Source organism: Balaenoptera acutorostrata, chromosome 2, assembly GCF_949987535.1.
Source record: "Balaenoptera acutorostrata chromosome 2, mBalAcu1.1, whole genome shotgun sequence".
In the NCBI taxonomy this organism is placed as follows: Eukaryota; Metazoa; Chordata; class Mammalia; order Artiodactyla; family Balaenopteridae; genus Balaenoptera; species Balaenoptera acutorostrata.
The window spans coordinates 114,084,201-114,106,414 of record NC_080065.1 but is presented as its reverse complement, the minus strand read 5'-3'; the positions used below and the strand labels follow the sequence as shown (position 1 = coordinate 114,106,414).

General features: G+C 38.8%; 1 protein-coding gene across 1 annotated transcript in view; it reads right to left on the bottom strand.

The window, feature by feature from the left end:
• CCDC192 (coiled-coil domain containing 192) overlaps positions 1 to 21,876 on the bottom strand; it is a 164,006-nt gene extending 142,130 nt beyond the window's left edge. The window contains exons 1-3 of the mRNA XM_057540392.1: positions 21,823 to 21,876; positions 18,553 to 18,684; positions 17,569 to 17,625 (exon numbers count right to left, since the gene is read on the bottom strand). Of these exons, the coding sequence (XP_057396375.1) occupies positions 17,569 to 17,625; positions 18,553 to 18,684; positions 21,823 to 21,876 (243 nt within the window). The remainder of the gene's footprint in view (positions 1 to 17,568; positions 17,626 to 18,552; positions 18,685 to 21,822) is intronic.
• Between the last annotated feature and the right edge of the window lie 338 nt (positions 21,877 to 22,214).

Below are 22,214 nucleotides of genomic sequence, written 5' to 3'. Positions count from 1 at the left end.
TGCCTCTGAGGTGGGAGAGCTGAGTTCAGGACATTGGACCACCAGAGACCTCCCGGCCCCACGTAACATCAATTGGCGAGAGCTCTCCCAGAGATCTCAGTCTCAACACTAAGACCCAGCTCCACCCAACAGCCAGCAAGCTCCAGTGCTAGACGCCCTATGCCAAACAACTAGCAACACAGGAACACAAACCCACCCATTAACAGAGAGGCTGCCTAAAGTCATACTAAGTTCAAAGACACCCCACAAAACACCACCGGATGCAGCCCTGCCCACCAGAAAGACAAGATCCAACCCCACCCACCAGAACACAGGCACCGGTCCTCTCCACCAGGAAGCCTATACAAGTTACTGAATCAGTCTTACCCACTGGAGGCAGACATCAAAAACAACAGGAACTATGAACAATGCAGCCTGCAAAAAGGAGACCCCAAACACAGTAAGTTAAGCAAAATGAGAAGACAGAGAAACACACAGCAGATGAAGGAGCAAGGTAAAAACCCACCAGACCAAACAAATGAAGAGGAAATAGGCAGTCTACCTGAAAAAGAATTCAGAGTAATGATAGTAAAGATGATCCCAAATCTTGGAACTAGAATGGAGAAAATACAAGAAACGTTTAACAAGGACCTAGAAGACCTAAAGAGCAAACAAACAATGATGAACAACACAATAAATGAAACTAAAAATTCTCTAGAAGGAATCAATAGCACAATAACTGAAGCAGAAGAACAGAGAAGTGACCTGGAAGATAAAATAGTGGAAATAACTACCACAGAGCAGAGTAAAGAAAAAAAGAATGAAAAGAATTGAGGACAGTCTCAGAGACAACAATAAACACACCAACATTCAAATTATAGGGGTCCCAGAAGAACAGAAAAAGAAAGGGACTGAGAAAATATTTGAAGAAATTATACTTGAAAACTTCCCTAATATGGGAAAGGAAATAGTCAATCAAGTCCAGGAAGAGCAGAGAGTCCCATACAGGATAAATCCAAGGAGAACACGCCAAGACACATATTAATCAAACTATCAAAAACTAAATACAAAGAAAATATATTAAAAGCAGCAAGGGAAAAGCAACAAATAACATACAAGGGAATCCCCATAAGGTTAACAGCTGATCTTTCAGCAGAAACTCCGCAAGCCAGAAAGGAGTGGCAGGACATATTTAAAGAGATGAAAGGGAAAAACCTACAACCAATATTACTCTACCCAGCAAGGATCTCATTCAGATTCAACGGAGAAATTAAAACCTTTACAGACAAGCAGTAGCTAGAGAATTCAGCACCACCAAACAAGCTTTACAACAAATGCTAAAAGAACTTCTCTAGGCAGGAAACACAAGAGAAGGAAAAGATCTAAAATAACAAACCCAAAACAATTAAGAAAATGGTAATAGGAACATACATATCGATAATTACCTTAAATGTAAATGGATTAACTGCTCCAACCAAAAGACATAGACTGGCTGAATGGATACAAAAACAAGACCTGTATATATGCTGTCTACAAGAGACCCACTTCAGACGTAGGGATACATACAGACTGAAAGTGAGGGGATGGAAAAAGATATTCCATGCAAAAGCAAATCAAAAGAAAGCTGGAGTAGCAATTCTCATATCAGACAAAATCGACTTTAAAATAAAGACTGTTACAAGAGACAAAAAAGGACACTACATAATGATCAAGGGATCAGTCCAAGAAGAAGATATAACAATTGTAAACATTTATGCACCCAACATAGGAGCACCTCACTACATTAGGCAGATGCTAACAGCCATAAAAGGGGAAATTGACAGTAACACAATCATAGTAGAGGACTTTAACACCCAACTTTCACCAATGGACACATCATCCTAAATGAAAATAAATAAGGAAATACAAGCTTTAAATGACACATTAAACAAGATGGACTTAATTGATATTTATAGGACATTCCATGAAAAACAACAGAATATACTTTCTTCTCAAGTGCTCATGGAACATTCTCCAGGATAGATCATATCGTGGGTCACAAATCAAGCCTTGGTAAATTTAAGAAAATTGAAATCATATCAAGTATCTTTTCCAACCACAATGCTATGAGACTAGATATCAATTACAGGACTGTAAAAAATACAAACACATGGAGGCTAAACAATATGTTACTAAATAACCAAGAGATCACTGAAGAAATCAAAGAGGAAATCAAAAAATACCTAGAAACAAATGGCAATGAAAACACAATGACCCAAAACCTATGGGATGCAACAAAAGCAGCTCTAAGATGGAAGTTTATAGCAATACAATCCTACCTCAAGAAACAAGAAAAATCTCACATAAACTAACCTTACACCCTAAGCAATTAAAGAAGAAAAATACCCCAAAGTTAGCAGAAGGAAAGAAATCATAAAGATAAGACCAAGAATAAATGAAAAAGAAATGAAGTAAACAATAGCAAACATCAGTGAAACTAAAAGTTATTCTTTGAGAAGATAAACAAAATTGATAAACCACTAGCCAGACTCATCACGAACATAAGGGAGAAGAGTCAAATCAACAGATTTAGAAATGCAAAAGGAGAAGTAACAACTGACCCTGCAAAAATACAAAGAATCATGAGGGATTACTGCAAGTAACTGTATGCCAATAAAATGGACAACCTGGAAGAAATGGACAAATTCTTAGAAAAGCACAACCTTCCGAGACTGAACCAGGAAGAAATAAAAAATATAAACAGACCAATCACAAGCACTGAAATTGAAACTGTCATTACAAATCTTCTGACAAACAAAAGCCCAGGACCAGATGGCTTCACAGGAGAATTCTTTTTTTTTTTTTTAACATCTTTATTGGAGTATATTTGCTTTACAATGGTGTGTTAGTTTCTGCTTTATAACAAAGTGAATCTGCTCTACATATACATATATCCCAATAGCCTCTCCCTCTTACATCTCCCTTCCACCCTCCCTATCCCACCCCTCTAGGTGGTTAAAAGTCACTGAGCTGATCTCCCTGTGCTCTGCAGCTGCTTCCCACTAGCTATCTATTTTACATTTGGTAGTGTATATATGTCAGTGCTACTCTCTCACTTCGTTCCAGCTTACACTTCCCCCTCCCTGTTTCCTCAAGTCCATTCTCTATGTCTGCATCTTTATTCCTGTCCCACCCCTAGGTCCATCAGAACCACTTTTTTTTTAGATTCCATATATATGTTAGCATACAGTATTTGTTTTTCTCTTTCTGACTTACTTCACTATATAAGACAGACTCTAGGTCCATCCACCTCACTACAAATAACTTAATTTCGTTTCTTTTTATGGCTGAGTAATATTCCATTGTATATATGTGCCACATCTTCTTTATCCATTGATCTGTCGATGGACACCTAGCTTGCTTCCATGTCCTGGCTATTGTAAATAGTGCTGCAATGAGCATTGTGGTACATGACTCTGTTTAAATTATGGTTTTCTCAGGGTATATACACAGTGGTGGCATTGCTGGGTTGTATGGTAGTTCTATTTTTAGTTTTTTAAGGAACTTCCATTAAAAAAGTCCCATCATCCACTGCTCTCGATAGTGGCTGTATCAATTTACATTCCCACCAGCAGTGCAAGAGGGTTCCCTTTTCTCCACACCCTCTCCAGCAGTTATTGTTTGTAGATTTTTTGATGATGGCCATTCTGACCAGTGTGAGGTGATACCTCACTGAAGTTTTGATTTGCATTTCTCTGCTGATTAGTGGTGTTGAGCATCCCTTCATGTGTTTGTTGGCAATCTGTATATCTTCCTTTGTAAAATGTCTATTTAGGTCTTCTGGCCATTTTTGAATTGGGTTGTTTGTTTTTTTGCTATTGAGCTGCATGAGCTACTTGTATATTTTGGAGATTAATCCTTTGTCAGTTGCTTTATTTGCAAATATATTCTCCCATTCTTAGGGTTGTCTTTTCATCTTGTTTATGCTTTCCTTTGTGTGCAAAACTTTTAAGTTTCATTAGGTCTCATTTGTTTATTTCTGTTTTTATTTCCATTTCTCTAGGAGATTTGTCAAAAAGGATCTTGCTGTGATTTATGTCAAAGAGTGTTCTTCCTGTGTTTTCCTCTAAGAGTTTTATAGTGTGTGACCTTACACTTAGGTCTTTAATCCATTTTGAGTTTATTTTTGTGTATGGTGTTAGGGAGTGTTCTAATTTGATTCTTTTCCATGTAGCTGTCCCGTTTTCTCAGCACCACTTATTGAAGCGGCTGTCTTTTCTCCATAGTATATTCTTGCCTCCTTTATCAAAAATAAGGTGACCATATGTGTGTGGGTTTATCTCTGGGCTTTCTATCCTGTTCCATTGATCTATATTTTTGCTTTTGTGCCAGTACCATACTGTCTTGATCACTGTAGCTTTGTAGTATAGTCTGATGTCAGGGAGCCTAATTCCGCCAGCTCCATTTTTCTTTCTCAAGATTGAGTTTAATGTTGTCCCAGAGGTCTCTGAAACTGTTCTCAATTCTTTTCATTCTTTTTTCTTTATTCTGCACTGTGGCAGTTATTTCCACTATTTTATCTTCCAGGTCACTTATCCGTTCTTCTGCCTCAGTTATTCTGCTATTGATTCCTTCTAGAGAATTTTTAGTTTCATTTATTGCATTGTTCATCATTGTTTGTTCGCTCTTTAGTTCTTCTAGGTCCTTGTTAGACGTTTCTTGTATTTTCTCCATTCTAGTTCCAAGATTTTGGATCATCTTTACTATCATTACTCTGAATTCTTTTTCAGGTAGACTGCCTATTTCCTCTTCATTTGTTTGGTCTGGTGGGTTTTTACCTTGCTCCTTTATCTGCTTTGTGTTTCTCTGTCTCCTCATTTTGCTTAACTTACTGTGTTTAGGGTCTCCTTTTCACCGGCTGCAGGTTTGTAGTTCCTGTTGTTTTTGGTGTCTGCCCCCAGTGGCTAAGGTTGGTTCAATGGGTTGTGTAGGCTTCCTGGTGTAGGGGACTGGTGCTTCACAGGTGAATTCTATCAAACATTTAGAGAAGAGCTAACACCTATCCTTGTCAAACTCTTCCAACATATAGCAGAGGGAGGAACACTCCCAAATTCATTCTACGAGGCCACCATTACCCTGATACCAAAACCAGACAAAGATGTCACAAAAAAAGAAAACTACAGGCCAATACCACTAGTGAACATAGATGTGAAAATCCTCAACAAAATACTATCAAACAGAATCCAGCATCAGATTAAAAGGATCATACACCATGATCAAGTTGGGTGTATCCCAGGAATGCAAGGATTCTTCAATATACGCAAATCAATCAATGTGATACACCATACTAACAAACTGAAGGAGAAAAACCATATGATCATCTCAGTAGATGCAGAAAAAGCTTTTGACAAAATTCAACACTGATTTATGATAAAAACTCTCCAGAAAGTAGGCATAGAGGGAACTTACCTAAACATACTAAAGGCCATATATGACAAACCCACAGCCAACATCGTTCTCCATCTTGAAAAATTGAATCCATTTCCTGTAAAATCAGGAACAATAAAAGGATGCCCACTCTCACCACTCTTATTCAGTAAAGTTTTAGCCACAGCAATCAGAGAAGACAAAAAATAAAAGGAATTAAAATCAGAAAAGAAGAAGTAAAGCTGTCACTGTTTGCAGATGATATGATACTATACATACAGAATCCTAAAGATGCTACCAGAAAACTACTAGAGCTAATCAATGAATTTGCTAAAGTAGTAGGCTACAAAATTAATGCACAGAAATTTCATTCATTCCTATACACTGATGATGAAAAATCTGAAAGAGAAATTAAGGAAAAACTTTTATTTACCATTGCAACAAAAAGAATAAAATCCCTGAGATAAACCTACCTAAGGAGACAAAAGACCTGTATGCAGAAAACTATAAAACACTGATGAAAGAAATTAAAGATGATACAAACAGAGGAGAGATATACCATGTTCTTGGATTGGAATAATCAACATTGTGAAAATCACTATACTACCCAAAGCAATCTACAGATTCAATGCAATCCCTCTTAAACTACCAACAGCATTTTTCACAGAACTAGACCAAAAAATTTTACAGTTTGTATGGAAACACAAAAACCCCAAATAGCCAAAGCAGTCTTGAGAAAGAAAAATGGAGCTGGAAGAATCAGGCTCCCTGACTTCAGACTATACTACAAAGCTACCATAATCAAGACAGTATGGCACTGGCACAAAATCAGAAATACAGATCAATGGAACAGGATTGTACTAGTCAGTATCATTAGTATGACACTCTCTAAGTCCATCCATGTTGCTGCAAATGGCATTATTTCATTCTTTTTTATGGCTGAGTAATATTCCATTGTATATATGTACCACATCTTCTTTATCCACTCCTCTGTCAGTGGACATTTAGGTTACTTCCCTGTCTTGGCTATTGTAAATAGTGCTGCAACGAACAGTGCAGTGCATGTATCTTTTGGAAGTATGGTTTTCTCTGGATATATACCCAGGGGTGGGATTTTTGGATCCTTATGGTAGTTCTATATTTAGTTTTTTAAGGAACCTCCATACTGTTCTCCAAAATGGTTGTACCAATATACATTCCCACAAACACTGTAGGATGGTTCCCTGTTCTCCACACCCTCTGCAGCATTTACTGTTTGTAAATTTTTGATGATGACCATTCTGACTGGTGTGAGGTGATACCTCATTGTACTTTTGATTTGCATTTCTCTAATAATTAGTGATGTTGAGCATCTTTTCATGTGCTTTTTGTCCATTTGAATGTGTTCTCTGGAGAAATGTCTATTTACATCTTCTACGCATTTTTGATTGGGTTGTTTGGGGTGTTTTTGATATAAAGATGCATGAACTATTTGTATATTTTGGAGATTAATCCCTTGTCAGTCACTTCATTTGCAAAGATTTTCTCACATTCTGTGGATTGTATTTTTGTTTTGTTTATGTTTTCCTTCACTGTGCAAAAGCCTTTAGGTTTAATTAGGTTCCATTTTAAAATTTTGTTTTTATTTTCATTACTCTAGGACGTGGATCCAAAAGGATAATGCTGCGATTTATGTCAGAGAGTGTTCTGCCTATGTTTTTCTCTAAGAGTTTTATAATATCCAGCCTTACGTTTAGGTCTTTAATACATTTTGAGTGTATTTTCGGGTATGGTGTTAGAAAGCGTTCTAATTTCATTCTTTTACATGTAGCTGTCCCATTTTCTCAGCACCACTTATTGAAGAGACTGCCTTTTCTCTATTGTATATTCTTGCCTCCTTTGTCATAGATTAGGTGACCATAGGTGCATGGGTTTGTCTCTGGACTTTCTATCCTGTTCCATTGATCTATATTTCTGCTTTTGTGCCAATACCAAACTGTTTGGTGATTGAAGGTTTGTAGTATAGTCTGAAGTCAGGGAGCCTGATTCCTCCAACTCTTTTTCTTTCTCAAGATTGCTTTGGCGGCTATTTGGGGGTCTTTTGTGTTTCCATACAAATTGTAACTTTTATTGTTCTAATTCTGTGAAAAATTCCGTTGGTAGTTTGATAAGAATTGCATTGAATCTGTAGATTGCCTTGGGTAGTATAGTCATTTTGACAGTATTGAGTCTTTCAATCCAAGAACATGGTATATCTCTAGACTATGGAACCAACCCTGGAAGAACTTCCCAGGGTGTTTTTATGGAATCAGTCTTATTCTTTCTCTTATGGTTTGTTGATTTAATTTGGTACCGATGCAGTTCAGAAAGAATTTAGGGTAGGTTGAAAAGGTAAATAAGTTGAATTATAAGCCACTAAGATAAGAACTTGAAAGATACAGTAAAAAGGAGCTAAAGGTAAGGAAGCAGGTGAGAAGTTTGGTTCACACAGTTTGTGCCCTGACATCCTATATAATCACTTGCTTGAGGTGAGGCACAGAGGGCTTGGCTCCAGCCTTTCTGGTAGTCAAAATAACCATTAACAGAAACACAGAATCCATGGAGTAAAAGCAAGCTCTGTGCTTGGTGGAATTGACAATACTCCTGGTGCAGAAATGGTGGAAAGACATACTCTCTGGTAGAATAATAAATATCCTCAATAATAATCTGACAACAAATACATTAATTAGCTCCATCAGACAATTTTTTAATAAAATGTTCCTAAAGTAAGTCATTAGCATCATACCATACCATCTCTCTGTCATTCAATAAAAGCAATATTAGGACAACTTGAGCAGTCTAGATATGTGGCTTTCTGCTGATCTCACTTAATTCAGGAAGGATTTTAGGGTATCTACCTGAAAGGAAAAAACGGACCATATTTCAGGTACTCCTCTGTGATATGCTTCCTTTCATTCAAGCTTTTTAAAGCTAAGTACTGAGCCCAAGATGACACTCCTGTTCAGCCCCTGTTATGCAGTTAAGCACAGAGCTGTAGAAATGGTCAGCTGGGTTGGGGCTAGAACTGACATCTTCTTTTGGAAATTGTGGAACCTGAAATGATCTTTCTTGTATTGAAAGGCTGCTCACTTTCTTTTACCCATTCACTCATTGATTGACTGATTCATTCATTCATTCAACAAATGCGTATCTAGAACCTACTACTTGGCAGACACCATGAATCAGACCAAGGGTCTACTCTCAAGAAGCTTACAGTCTAATCAGGGATAAAGGCAGACACACAATTAAATTATGGGGAGATAGTTCTACAGAAGGCTTCAGAAGACATTCTCCAGAGGAAGAAATGAGCTGAGGAAGTACTGACAGGATACAAGATTCTCCTTGGAAATTAATCTTGAGTCTTTGATTAATCAACTTCCTAGCACTCTCTAAACAAACTGGCAGCTAAAATGAGGTACTTTATTCTAACAGGTTATTAACCACAACCCCATAAAAATTGTGGAACTGTTACTGACACGGTCCATTTTCGAATAACTGTTAATAACTTTTTTGAACCTTGGTATGTGTCAGGCACTACACCAACTACTTCATAGGTATTATCTCACGTCATGAGTTTTAGTATCTTCCACAGCACCCTATCAGGCTAAGTAATGTTATTAGCTTCTTTCCACAGATGACAAGAGCAGAACTTTAGTAACCTTTGTTCAGTCGTGCAGGTGAGGTAGCAGGGCTAAGTTTCCAGCCCAGTGCCTAGCTCTCTGTTACTACCCTTCTGTCCAACAGGAACTCGATACCAGAACCAGTGGTCTTCTATTAGATGCTTGTAGTAATAGTATAGGGTGACTTCTGTGTGAGCCTTAATGGCTGGCAGTTTATAAAGGTTAATGCAGCTCAGGATCAAAGGGGAAAGTGCTGGGAACAATCCTACATTAGTCCCACCTGATTTTTTTTGACAAGTAGGTAGAGATTATACCAAAAATCTATACTGAAATGCTTGGGCCTCTAAACTCTGTATATTTTTTTGAGAGGATATCGGTATGAGAAGTCCCAGCTTATCAAGTAAAAAAATGAAATGTATGTTTGAAGAAATACATAGTTAGCTAATAGTTATTTACTGAAAAGGTAGAAAGGGTATACCATGTGTCTAGTTAGGTGGCTTACAAAGATCAGACATATGCAATGGTTCTAAAGTAGCTGGAGTAGCAGGAATTGTCCTTGGGTGCTTGTTCAGCTTAAACTTATTTATCTTCTATAGAAAATGAACAAACAAGACTCAGATCTGGTTAAAGAGGGGAAGATGAGCCTCCTGGGTATCAGCCAGGATCCAGGCTTGCTTGATGTGACTGATCAAACTCAGTCCTCAGGTCCCTGCCCCTCAATCTGCCTTCAGTAGTGGATCCTACGGCTAAGATTAGTGGTTCTCACAGCAATGTATTGTACTTTGGCTTTTTGAGGAAAAAACAAAAAACAGAAAAAGAAAAAAGAAAAAGGTAAGTTTAATTAAGGAAGATCCTGGTGGCACTCCAAAGTGTTATGTTGGATATCACCTCATCCATGTGCTATTAGTTATTTAACCACGCCTTGCTGGACAGGAGCCATTTAATGGCTCACAGTACAGAGGGTACTGACTTCAGAGGTCATGAGCAGCCCACTGGTGTGAAGTGAGAGCTCAGAGCCCTCCTATTCCAAGCTCACCAAGAAGTTTGGCAGCAACACCCACCAATGGGATTGGAAAGCCTCTGTTATTCTTATAAGATTTGCAGCGTCTCCAGATCAAGCACATGTGAGATGAGCCATGGAATAACCACATAAAGGGTTAAGATGAAGGTTCAAATAGTCACTGAGTCCAGATAATGCAACCAAGGAAAGAGGGCAGCAGAGAGGGTTAACTATAACATAATCAACTAATGCAATAAAAATATTTCTGAGATTTATCCCACATGCAGCCATTTAGTACCAACAGGTTTTGTTCATTAATAATCATTGAGGAATTTTCCATTTAGATTAATGTGTCTGGCTCTAAAAGAATGGCCCACAGGGAAGGAATTTCCCCATTCCTCATTGAAACCAGGTAGGGCTCTATCAGATCCTGCTACCAAAGTTTCTCAGGCTGATTCACTCTGCCGTTAGGTCTATAGGTTATAATAAAGTTAAAAGGTCATAAAAATTAATTTATTGATACAACCAGCATGTGTGTTGGCATATATATTCAGCAAAAATTCTCAATTAAAACTGAAATCAAGTTTATGAAAACAGGGTCCCTGGAGTCAGAATATCGACATCCAGGTCTTCTCTTTGCTCACAGCTGTTTGCTGTGAGCAGGCTTCTTACTGTCTTTGACTCACTTTCTTGACCTGATAAAGGTGGAGTACTACCTGCCTCACAGGACTGTTGCGAAAAACAGATGACATAATGTGAGTGGGAGCATTTAGAAAACTGTAAATTGTTGTATTACTCTAAGGTATTATTAATTACTGTCACAATACCTTAAAGTTAGTCAGGACAAGCTGCAGGAACGAAGTGATACTTCTAGAGTGCATAGAAGTGTGGGCTTTAGAGAGGAAGGAGCAGGAAGATCATTCTCCTCTGGCTCGTCAGTTGGACAAACATGTCCTGCATGCCACTATCCCAGCTTGTTGTACTAAGAACCAGGCCTGGAGATGCTTCCCAGAGAGCATGAGGACAACAGTGAGATGCTGGTCAGGGACGATGCTGCCTGTGAGAGCAGAGGGCCTAGGCTGAAAGTGATAGGGATTAGACTGGACTGTGCGGTGATTCGCAGACATGAGCCATCATCAGAATCACCGGAGGACTTTAAAAACACATATTGCTGGATCCCACTCCCAGAGTTTCTGGTTCAGAAGGTATGAAATGAGGCCTCAAAATTCGCATTTCAAGTCCTAGGTGACTCTGATGCTTCTGGTCCAGGGGCCACACTTTGAAAACTGTATAAGAGTATAAGAATTTCAGCTTCTCAGCTGTAAACAACCAAATCTGATTCTGATGAGCATAAAGAAAAAGGGAATTTTCTTCAAACTAATTAGGATTATTTGATGGTTCCTAAAATGGACAGGAGTCAGATCGTGTTCTGGAGCCCACACGCCACAACTAGAGAGAAGCCCGTGCACTGCAACTAACGAGCCCACGCGCTCTGGAGCTCGCGTGCCACAATGAAAGATCCCACGTGCCGCAACTAAGACCTGACGCAGCCAAATAAATTAAATTAATTAATAAATTAATTAAAAATAAAAAGAAATAGATGAGCTAGAGCAGTTCTGGTGCAGTCGTGCACACTCCTTAGCCATGATGCCGGGGTGTCTCTGTAGGATATATCAGTTCCAAGTGTTTGTCCTCTCTTGCTTCACATGAATTAATATTCAGAGTCCAATTGCCTTAGGGCACATGCCCAATTCCCAGATAGCAGCTGATAAGGTACTTTGAATTATAGTCCTTCCAAGACTTCATATGATGGGAGAGATGCAGTTGGAAAGGCTATCAGGGTACCGCTGAGTGCTTAGGCAGCCAAAAAGCAGCAACAACAAAAACAGCTCATGTTCTCTATCATAGTAGAAAAAGACCAATTAGCAGAGGGCCTGGAATTTTAGGGGAGAGGAGTCTGACTTGATCTAAATTGATGACTCTTGTAGATCCTTACTTTGTAAAGTAAAATGGTAGTCAGTAGCTTCTTTAGAGAAGGAAAGGGAGAAGTTAAACCAACTCTTTGGGAAAACCTTGTCATGGTATTCATGGTGGTCCCTTTATGCCTGTGCTCCTGACTCTGAGTATCAGGACTGTTGTTCCAGGTCTAAGTATGTCCTTAGAAACTGTAGGTCAGGAGCTCCTGATTTCAAAGACACACTCATCTAACCTACAGCTTGAATCACCCTGTATAATTCATTGGAAGGGTTTCTTCTTCTGGATATTTGTAAGTGTTTAGTTTATTATGAAATATTTCAAGCATACAGGACAGTATAGAGAACAACACAACACTCAAGCACCTACCGCCCAGTTGCCCAGATTTCTCTTTTGAAATAATCCCATTGAATATTATAGAACTTTTGGCTCTGGTAAATCTTGGAGGTAACTAGGCCAAGAGATGAGCTGGCCATTGGAATGGAGGTGAGGGGTAGGAGGAGGCAAACCTCTGGACTACTGCAGATAATCACATCGTCAACGACAGAGCAAATGCACACAGCTGAGTACTTATATTTCCCAAATACTAAAAATAGGAAAGCAATAGATTCAACAATTTAGAAGGCATTCATTTGAAAAGGATTTTTTAAAAGATACCTAGTCCTGATTCAAATTACCCTAACATGAACAATAATCTTTAAATTATTATAAACACTCACTTGAAATATTTGTTTAATCCCGTATAGGTCCCTAAGCAGATAAAATCATGTGGGAGGGAGTGATAAAAATGCCCAGGGCAGGTTAGCCCTGTGGGTGGCTCGAGTGGGTGTCCACAGGTGCATTGGGAGGGGCAGCCCTTGGTAATCTTTTAAAAGTATAAGCTGTGACCAGGCAAAGTTACGTTCATGGGATGAGATTTTAATCTTCAAAATGCTAGCAGAGACAACTCACTCTTAAATGTTGAGGCTTGTATCTTCTCTACATTTCATAGCTATCAATTTAATTATACAATAATAAAATTTAACTATTGGGTTCTAGAAGAGTGAACTCTAAATAAAAAGAAGCCAAGACCTTGGCTTGTTAATTTTCATGTTAAGACCATAATTTCCTTTCGATGCTCTTCTTACTTCTTCTGAAGTTGAGGTTTCCCACAACTCTATTTTCTTTCTCTGCTATGTTGTCCTTCTATTTCCACTCTAAGGAATCATTACTTTTTGTCCCTTCCATGTCATACCTTGAAAGTATCAAATTCAGATGAAAGTAATGCCTCATGTAACTGGCATTTCTAAGGAATAAAATGTCATAAAATAACTTTCCCAGAGATTTAAAGTGGGCTCTTATAAATTCCAAAATAGCCTTATTTTTAATTTAGCCATTTTAACAATTCATTTCAATGAAATGTGTACAAGGCATTGAGCCAGACACTGTGAGAGGCATAAAGAAAAGCAAATTTGCTCTCTATCCTCCAGGTGCTCAGTCTTGGGGAAGAGCTGGGCCACATCAAATAATTCTATTTTGGGTCATAGTGTGACAAGTGACAGAAGACAGGTGCTGAGAAGTGCTATGAAAGTATCAAGGAAGGAGAGATCACTTCTGGTTTGATGGTCAGACAAAACTTCCTGGAAGGAACAATCTTGATAAAAAATGGGAAAAATCTGGCAAACACAATGGTGGGGACAGAGAGTCCAGTTGCCAAAAAATTATGAGCAAACATCCCAGGGCAGGAATGCGTGGGCATCCTTGGGGTTGCAGGTGTGTGATGGAGAGGAGACAGGAGAAGGGGTCAGGTCCTCATTTTCAGTGTGAAAAATGCCATGGTCAGGAGGTTGGACTTTATTCTGGGGAAATGGACAACGTCTGCTTTCCTCTAGGCATCAGAACAGGGGAAATGACGCGATCAGAGTAAAATTCAGTTCAGTTCAGCAAAATGTATTGAGTAGTGGCAGTGAGCCTACCCTGTACTGGAGTAATGGATACAGACACACATTCTTGGTGCTGCCCTCAATGACCTTGATGTCCAGTGGAGGACAGAGGTGTAAGACAGCATCGATAAAATGTAGTATTTTGAGCTAAAATAGATATAAGTACAGGAGGCTATTGGAGCCCAGAGAAGGTAATCTGGGAGCTAAGGGAGAAGTTGGTCCCTGATACGAGTCTTATACAAAGAGTAACGTTTATTCGGATAAAGAAGAGAGAGAAGGATAGCCTAGACCACGAGAACACAGAGAGCAAAGTCACAGAACACCAACCGACATTGGCTATGTAGAGAAAGCAGTTCCATTTTACTAGCCTGCTGGGCGTGAGGCAGAGAGTGGAGTGAATGAGAACAGAGAGATGAAGGGTAGGGACAGTCCTGTGCTTCCCTCACCAGGGCGGTGGCAGGGAGGCCAGGAGAGCCCTGCAGAGGTCGCATCCTGCAGCAGGGTTACACTTGGGAGGTACCGCCCAGACAAGAATTCCAAACTCTGCACACGACTTTTACGCACTTAAGGAGGTTTAAGTACAAACTGCCCAACAACTCCTATTAATACTGTTGGTTATTTCCTAACCTTAAGCATCCCCAGCACTCCCAGGAGCCTTCTGATCTCCTGTCTCCTCACGGCATCCTCAGGGCTCCACTCCCACCACCTGGGTCCCTTATCCCCCTTCTCTGACTCTCCAGTACATTTCATTCTCCCTGTGAGTGTTAATCTTTGGCTCTGTTTGGTTTTCTGCCCCCACCCCAAATCCTACACGTGGCTTTTATCCTTTCTCTCCTCTGCAAGCAGGGCTTGATGATGTGAGAGCAAGGGGGCTACACTGTGATTTGGGTGGGGCGGTGGGCAAGGGTAGTGAGGGCTCTGAACTTGAATATATTGATAGTTTGGGGCCAGTTGCAATAACTGAGATATATGATGGTCAAAAAGAGCTAGGGATTGGCAGGATAATGGTATCAAAGACACGGAAGAGAGATAACGTGTAGAAGCATCCTCAGAGGCTGACAATTAACTAAATGTAGGACGGAGGCAGAGACAGGTGGGATTTTAATTCTGTTTTGTAGTTTGGATCTAGAATACGTAACAGCAGTGTGATGTTATTCGCCATGCCTGAGGGACACAAACAGAGGAACACATTGAAGAAATGAGAATAGAAGATGATCAATTTGACTTTGTGTGTGCTGAACCTAGGTTATCAGCAAGATATTCAGGTCATATTTAGCAAGCTTAGTGCTTTAATTCGATGCAGTGTGCCAGCAGTCTCCAAAGTTGTTTGCTTAAAATATCATTCAAGGACAAACGAAATGGAAAATGACATATGCGGGCCTTTTTTGGAGATTGATTGTACACTGGTAAGTCCTGCAGTAAAGAAACACATTTAATTTAACTTTATTTCCAATGCCCCTCTCATTTTTTGTGCAGAATACCTATTAACATAGAATGTTTTTCTCCAGGAACAGTATTTTAAGAAATGCTTATTATAGCACTAAGGAGATGTAATCAGAAGATGATTAAGATAGAAAGAACTTGGAGGGGGTGGAAGGGGTTGCTTATTTGCATGGAAGAGTTGAAGAATTATGAACTGGTTAATCACTCACAGCAGATATGGGGAGAAAGGAGATTGGAGATAGAACCTTTATCAACACCGTTTGACATCTCCAGTGGCCTGTAGGGAATATAATTTGGAGAGGCAGCAAGTTGTGACAGCAAAAGCATGGATTTCAGAATCGACGTGTGTGACAAATGATCTAATTTCTAAGACTCAGTTTTCTTATCTGAAAAACAATGCTCACCCTTTTGAGTTGTATTGAGACCAAATAGATAACATATGAAGCACCTACCCCATAGGAGACACATAGTCCACTCTCAGTAAACACTATTACTAGTATTATTTTCATTCAAATATTCTCGATGAGTTGAAGCAAAACTTTGATGATTATACTGCTATGTTATAATCTGAACATTGAACAGTTACACAGAGGAAATCTCAGTGGTTGGTATCAAGGCCCTAAGACGAGGGAACACTCCCAGTTCAGACACGCCTGGAACAGGATCAGCGTGGTACAGGAATAGAATCCACAGATGCTAGGCAGTGGAAGAAGACACCACAGGAATTTCCCAAAGGCAACCATGACCATGTTCTTCCATCAGTTTTTCATGAAGAGAGGCTGGAGGCTAATAACTGAACCTTAGCGACTATCTCTCCTTAAAAAATTCTGAGCTAAAAACTCCCCGAGCGAATGGCTGTAGGTATCCATCTGGCATGCGGTGACATCCTCTGACAAAAGTCATTATCTGGCACCCTGAAGGGCAGGCCAGGGGAGAGGCATCTGGGACAGAGTGCTGGGCTAATGAGATGTACTTCTGTCTGAGTCTGTCACAGTGCCACAGATGCAGGCCTTAGTCATGTTCAGTATTGGTCAATTGAGCACACGAGGCCAAAAAGATTCTAAATTTAGAGTTTAAAACTCTGCTAACTGCCACAGAAGATTAGCTTTTCTCTACCCCAGCACAAAAATGGGGCAATTACCGTGATTTTATCCAGATCAGCTCACTGCAAATCCCAAAGGGATGGTGACCAGAATTTATTATTTTGCAGTCTTTTCTGTTGGACTTTGGGGCTGCAGCCTCTCAGGTCTCAGATGGGTCTGAGTTTGTTCTTGTTCAGATTGGCCATTGAACATGACTGGCCACTGTTCTTAATCAAGAAGTCATCCCATAACACCCAGGATATGGATGGAGGAGATAGCTAAAAAGATGGCGAGCAACTCTTTGAGGAAACACTTAAGGCAGCAGGGTTGTTCAGATCCTTGGGGAGGGACAGTGGCAGTGTGACGACCACTGGTTTATGCACGTGGATGCACAAGGCTATTGTGACAGGAGATGCTCTTTAGTTGTTCTCTGAGTGAAGACAGGCTAAGGTAAAAATGAAAAATTTCCTGGAACTTCAGAGGGTCTCTCTCTCAGGGGAGGACTTGTAGCACAAAATGGACAGTTCTATATCCGATTTGTTTATATGAGCACTTGCCTAAAAATCACAAGACTGGGGCAAAATAAATATATATAAAACAATGCTGCTCAAAATATGGTGTAAAGATGGGCAGCAGCAGCAGCAGCATGTGAATCTAACATCCCCTAGAAGTACATAGTCTCAGGTCCTATCCTAGACATATAGAAAACTCCAGGCAATTTGTTCTTAAAAGTTTTCCAGATACTTCTTGATCTACTAAAGTTTAAGAAGCACTTCCCTAGGCCTATATGTGAGGTATCTATAATTTCCACTTCCATTCACTCACTAAACTAGCCTGACTTGCTTGTCTTTCTACCCTTAGTTTCCAGTTCTCTTATCCTGATAGTACCTGATTAGACCATTTGATTATATATAAGAACTCAGTTTTGTAATTTTATCATCAACATAAACCAGAATTGAATTTATGGAAAGCAACTTTGTAGAGGCAATAAAAATACTGATGCTTAGCTTTGTGATTTGGTTTGCAGCAGAGAAACCATAGTTATAACTTCTGAAAAATTTCTGTTCATTTCCAGAATAACAATGACATAAATTAAGGCATGAATATAGGAGAAAAACACTTACATAGGCTACAAGTTGCTCCTGGGAAGCTTTTACTTCAGCTTGTAATTTTTCAATACACTGAAAAGGAGCAAAGTTTAGAAACAAAGTACGTAACTCTTCCTTTTACACGTTCAAAGTGTTCCAGATATAAACATGTACCAGTTCTCATATCTTATGAATGGCAGCATTATCTCAGCTAGATGTTTTGAAAATCATCATTAAAGAAATCATCGTTCCCCACCCCCCAAAAAAAAGAAAGAAAGAAATCATCGCTCCCATCCCTCTCTCTCTTCCACTCTATGGAAGAATCCAACAACAGAGTACATGAATTGTTAATAATTAGCAGATGATTGGGAAAAATAATGTTTGCTTCATGTACTGCAGGTAATGTTAACCCACCTTATATCATGTATACATATATGTGGGAGCCAATGGATTTGTATCTGCCTTTGGAATATATGGATATGTTTTGTGTGAATATACATATTTACATATAGATACAGATTATCTATCTATCCCAAAGGCAGATACAAACCAATATGATAAACGAGAGATAAATTTATGTAATGACACATATATAAATGTCTAGAAATTCAGAGATTGGTAATTTCCTATAAAGTAATTTATTAAAAGTCAGTGAAAAATTTTCTGATCCACTTGTTTCACTACAGAGAAAGAAGCTATTCCTTGATTAAGTTCAACCTTGAAAACCAAAAAACATTTATGTAGTCAATATCATGTACAAAATAAATAGAATATTCATCTAATATGGTTCAAAAGAATACATATTAAGCAAACTTTAAAAGTATCACCAAGAAAGTTAATTTTTGTACGTGAATATTCATCAGGGAATACAGTTATATTGAGCAAATACAAATACTGTTATTGACCATCTTGAACTTAAATACGGACTTCCAACCCAGCCAGAAATAACTATAGAATTGTCAGTTCATATAAGTTTAAGTAATCTTTAGAAATAAAGATTATTTCTCTTCTACAACATACCTGGTCTTTTGCAAGGACCATTTTTTCATATGGTTCCCCACTGTCTTCCTTTCGGTCCAGAGCCTCTAGTTTTTTCTCCAGCCAGGAAACTTGTTCAAGTAGCTTTGATTTTGTTCCTTCAGAGGCTGCAAGCTAACGACATTTGCTTGTAAGTGTATGGAAATACAATGATGTTTTTAAAAGCTCCTTTTAAAAGTCCGACATAAAGGAATTGCCTTCCACCAATATCTATTAAATATGAAAATGGCTTTTGAAACATTCCTCATAGATGACAAATGACTAGTATAGAGAGTTAAGGAAATAATGTTGATTTTATTTATTTTTAATGATAAAGATCTTTCTGAGCAAGAGATGAGACCACATAGTTCAGCAGGCAGAGAGATTTGCGGTGCAACAATCTCAACAGTCATCTTTATTATGTTTAAACATTGCACTTTACTTGTACAGCTGAATCTGAAATCTGTATTGTGGTTTACATAGGGTTCTTGAAACTTAACTCTTGGGGGGCTACAGCTGTCTAGAAAGAGCAGGAGTTCTGACTCCCTTGGATCTTTACCATTAAGCAGTGAGGTAGAAGGAGCTGAAGGGAAATGCAGGAATTTCTAGTTAAAGTCTGATGATCAATGGCAGATCTATGCTAAACCATAACCAAAAAGTGTCTAGAGGTGACTGTTTTACTGTTTCCTCTTGAGGAGAGTGGTAGTTTGATAGACCCTAGTCCCTTAGCTCCCTTGGAGAGCCCCTGGACTAGCTTCTTCTTTCATTCAGGAAGCTTATTGTGCTTTTTCTCTATAGCTCAGCAACAATTCTGAAAGAGTTCCTGGAAAGGGACACACAACCTTGTATTCATTCCAACTCTCATGCTCTTAGGCGTGGCTTATCTCTAAGTATGTCTTTCGTATTACTCCAAGTATTATTGCAAAGCATACTGTCTCATCTTGAAAAGGGCAACAAATATTTAAAGACAATTTACCAAATGGAGAAGCATTAAGAGGTTGGTCTGCCATGGAAATAAGTTGGGCACATCTTATATACTGGTATCCATCCATCCATCCATCCATCCACCCACCCATCCACCCATCCATCTACCCATCCACACCATCAGTCACTCAACAGATATTTGTCTAGTTGGCTCTCTATGCAACCGTTGTGTTATGTTCAGGGGATGATGAAAGTGCAGCAGGAAGGTCAGAGGGAACACATATGCTGTGAACTGTTGGCTTTGCTTTTCAGCTCTCAGTGACCTGGGAGGCCTGCGGTGCTCCACATGGGCACTAACACATCTAACTCTCAGGCACATGATGCTTTGGAAATGTAGTCTGGTTTCTCTGAGCACCCTTCCATTTTATCACAGAGTTTAGTGTAATGGCTAAAGACAAAGACTGTGGAGTCAGAGCCTTTGGGTAAAAGTCCCAGTTTGCTATTTACTATCTCTGTGATTTGGAGAAGTTGCTCAGACTCTCTGAGTTTGATTTTCCTATCTGTAAATGGGGATAAAAAGAATAGTACTTACCTCATGCATTTGTTTTGAGGTTTATATGAGTTTATACAAGAGAAACACTTAGAACAATGCCTGGAATAAATCAAGCACTCAGTAGCTATTATTATCATTTCTTCCACCTCCTCTAGACTTCTGTAAGCATTCATATGGGTTCTACCCAAATATTTATTATTTATCAAATTGTAAAATAAAGTATCTGCAGACATCACAGCCTCTGTGAGCTGGTTACCCTAAAGTCAAACTGTATTTTGTTTGCTAACTTCCTGTAACCACTCTAGTCTTCAGGAAAAGAGGCCTCTCTAGGTCTGATATTTTCTTTAATCTCAAATATACTCTTTCTCAATCTGGCCCATTTTGTTTCCATAGCCTGACTGATCTATATAATTCATCCAGTCACCATTTTAAAATCTATTCCTATTGTTTTTTAGGCCTTTATTCATTCACTCAATAGATATTCATTTATTCACTAATTGTTAAAAAATACATTAGATATTTATTATATGTAAGACTTTGAAGGTAAAAAATGAAGGTGATACTGTTTATATTTTAGAAAACTTTGAGGATATGGGGAGGGGGTGGGGTGAGATGTGACAGGGTAAGAGAGTGCCATGGACATATATACACTACCAAATGTAAAATAGAAAACTCACAATTTACTCAGAAAAGCAGACAATTTAAAAACTTTTACATAATATGAAAGTGTATAGATGAAGAAGAATATTAATAATACTTAATATTTACTGAGTGCTTACTACATACCAAATATTCTGAGAATGTTTTGTTTTCATATTTATTCATCTCAATTCAGCTTCATAACCATTTTGCAGGTAAGGAAATTTAATAAATTCAATGAGGTTGTATAAGGTGTCCAAGGACATAACAAGTAAATATTGGAACCCAAGTTTTCAGTAGTGGACATTGGGTCTGATTCCCTAAGCCCAAATCTGACCCCAGAAGTGGGGCCTGATAATCATAACAATCCCATCCTCATTCTTGCTGATTGGTTTAGGAATCAAGATCTAAACCAATCAGAGCCTGGCTTTTCTCTGACAACAGTTAATGTATGAAGAAATGTGACCTAATTTGGACCACTCACACTGCACAGAAGGAACCTTGATGATATGGAAAAGTACTTTCTCACATCTCTACCAGATATGAATGCTACTGTAGCCATTCTACAAACATCCAGGAAACCAGTTATATAATGAAGCTACACTCTGAATGGAAGTGTGGACAACAGAAAAAACCTGGGTCTTGTTGACATTATTGAAATGTTTTATCAACTAACTTTGAAGCATCTCCTACCTTGGGACTTACACTTAGTGAGCTTATAAGTTTCCATATTATTTAGGAGTTGAGTTGAGTTTTCTCTTACTTGCTATCATAAGCTTTCTACTGATATGTTGTCTGATTCCAAAATTCCATGATCTTGACCACAAGTGAGTAAAGTCTATGGAAAAACAGCAGTAACTAACATTTATTTGGTAGCTACAGCATACCACACATTTTGTTTATATTTTTTGTTGTTACTGTTTTAAAGATTGAGGGTTAGGTGCTTTTAGGGGCAGATCAGCTTGCCCACAGCTAATAAGAACAGGTTGGATTTGGATCTACATTGGTCTGCTTCCTACTCTGGGTTCTAAATTATATCCAAACCCTAACTCTGAGGCTGCCTGCAAAGATGAGACCTATGATTCCCCCCAACACACACACTACCCCCGTGATCATGTGGCTTTCAGCATTCTTTCTCAGTGTGTTTACTTATTTACCTGAAGGAAATTTATTTTCCTTTTCCCCAAGACTTGAGAATTCTGTGCTGCCATCTTGCTTCCTTTTTATACAAGTACCAATCCCATCTCTTTCCTCTCCTCTTATAATGGGTTTCTGTCTGAATATCCCTTTGACTCAAATATGTTTAGCTCAGATTCAGTTTAACTCCAAGAAACCTTGACAAGGAACCAGCAGATCTATGTTTTAGGCCTGACCGCACAAGCCTCTGATGCTATGACCTAGGTACCCTTAATAATATTTTACTATGGTACTTTGCTATATTTTTACAGAGTAGTTCTCCAGTCATATGTATTCTAACTAGGTCATAAATTCCCCAGAAGGATGGATGGAGAATTCTGTCAGAACTTATAACAAGACTCAGTCAAATTGG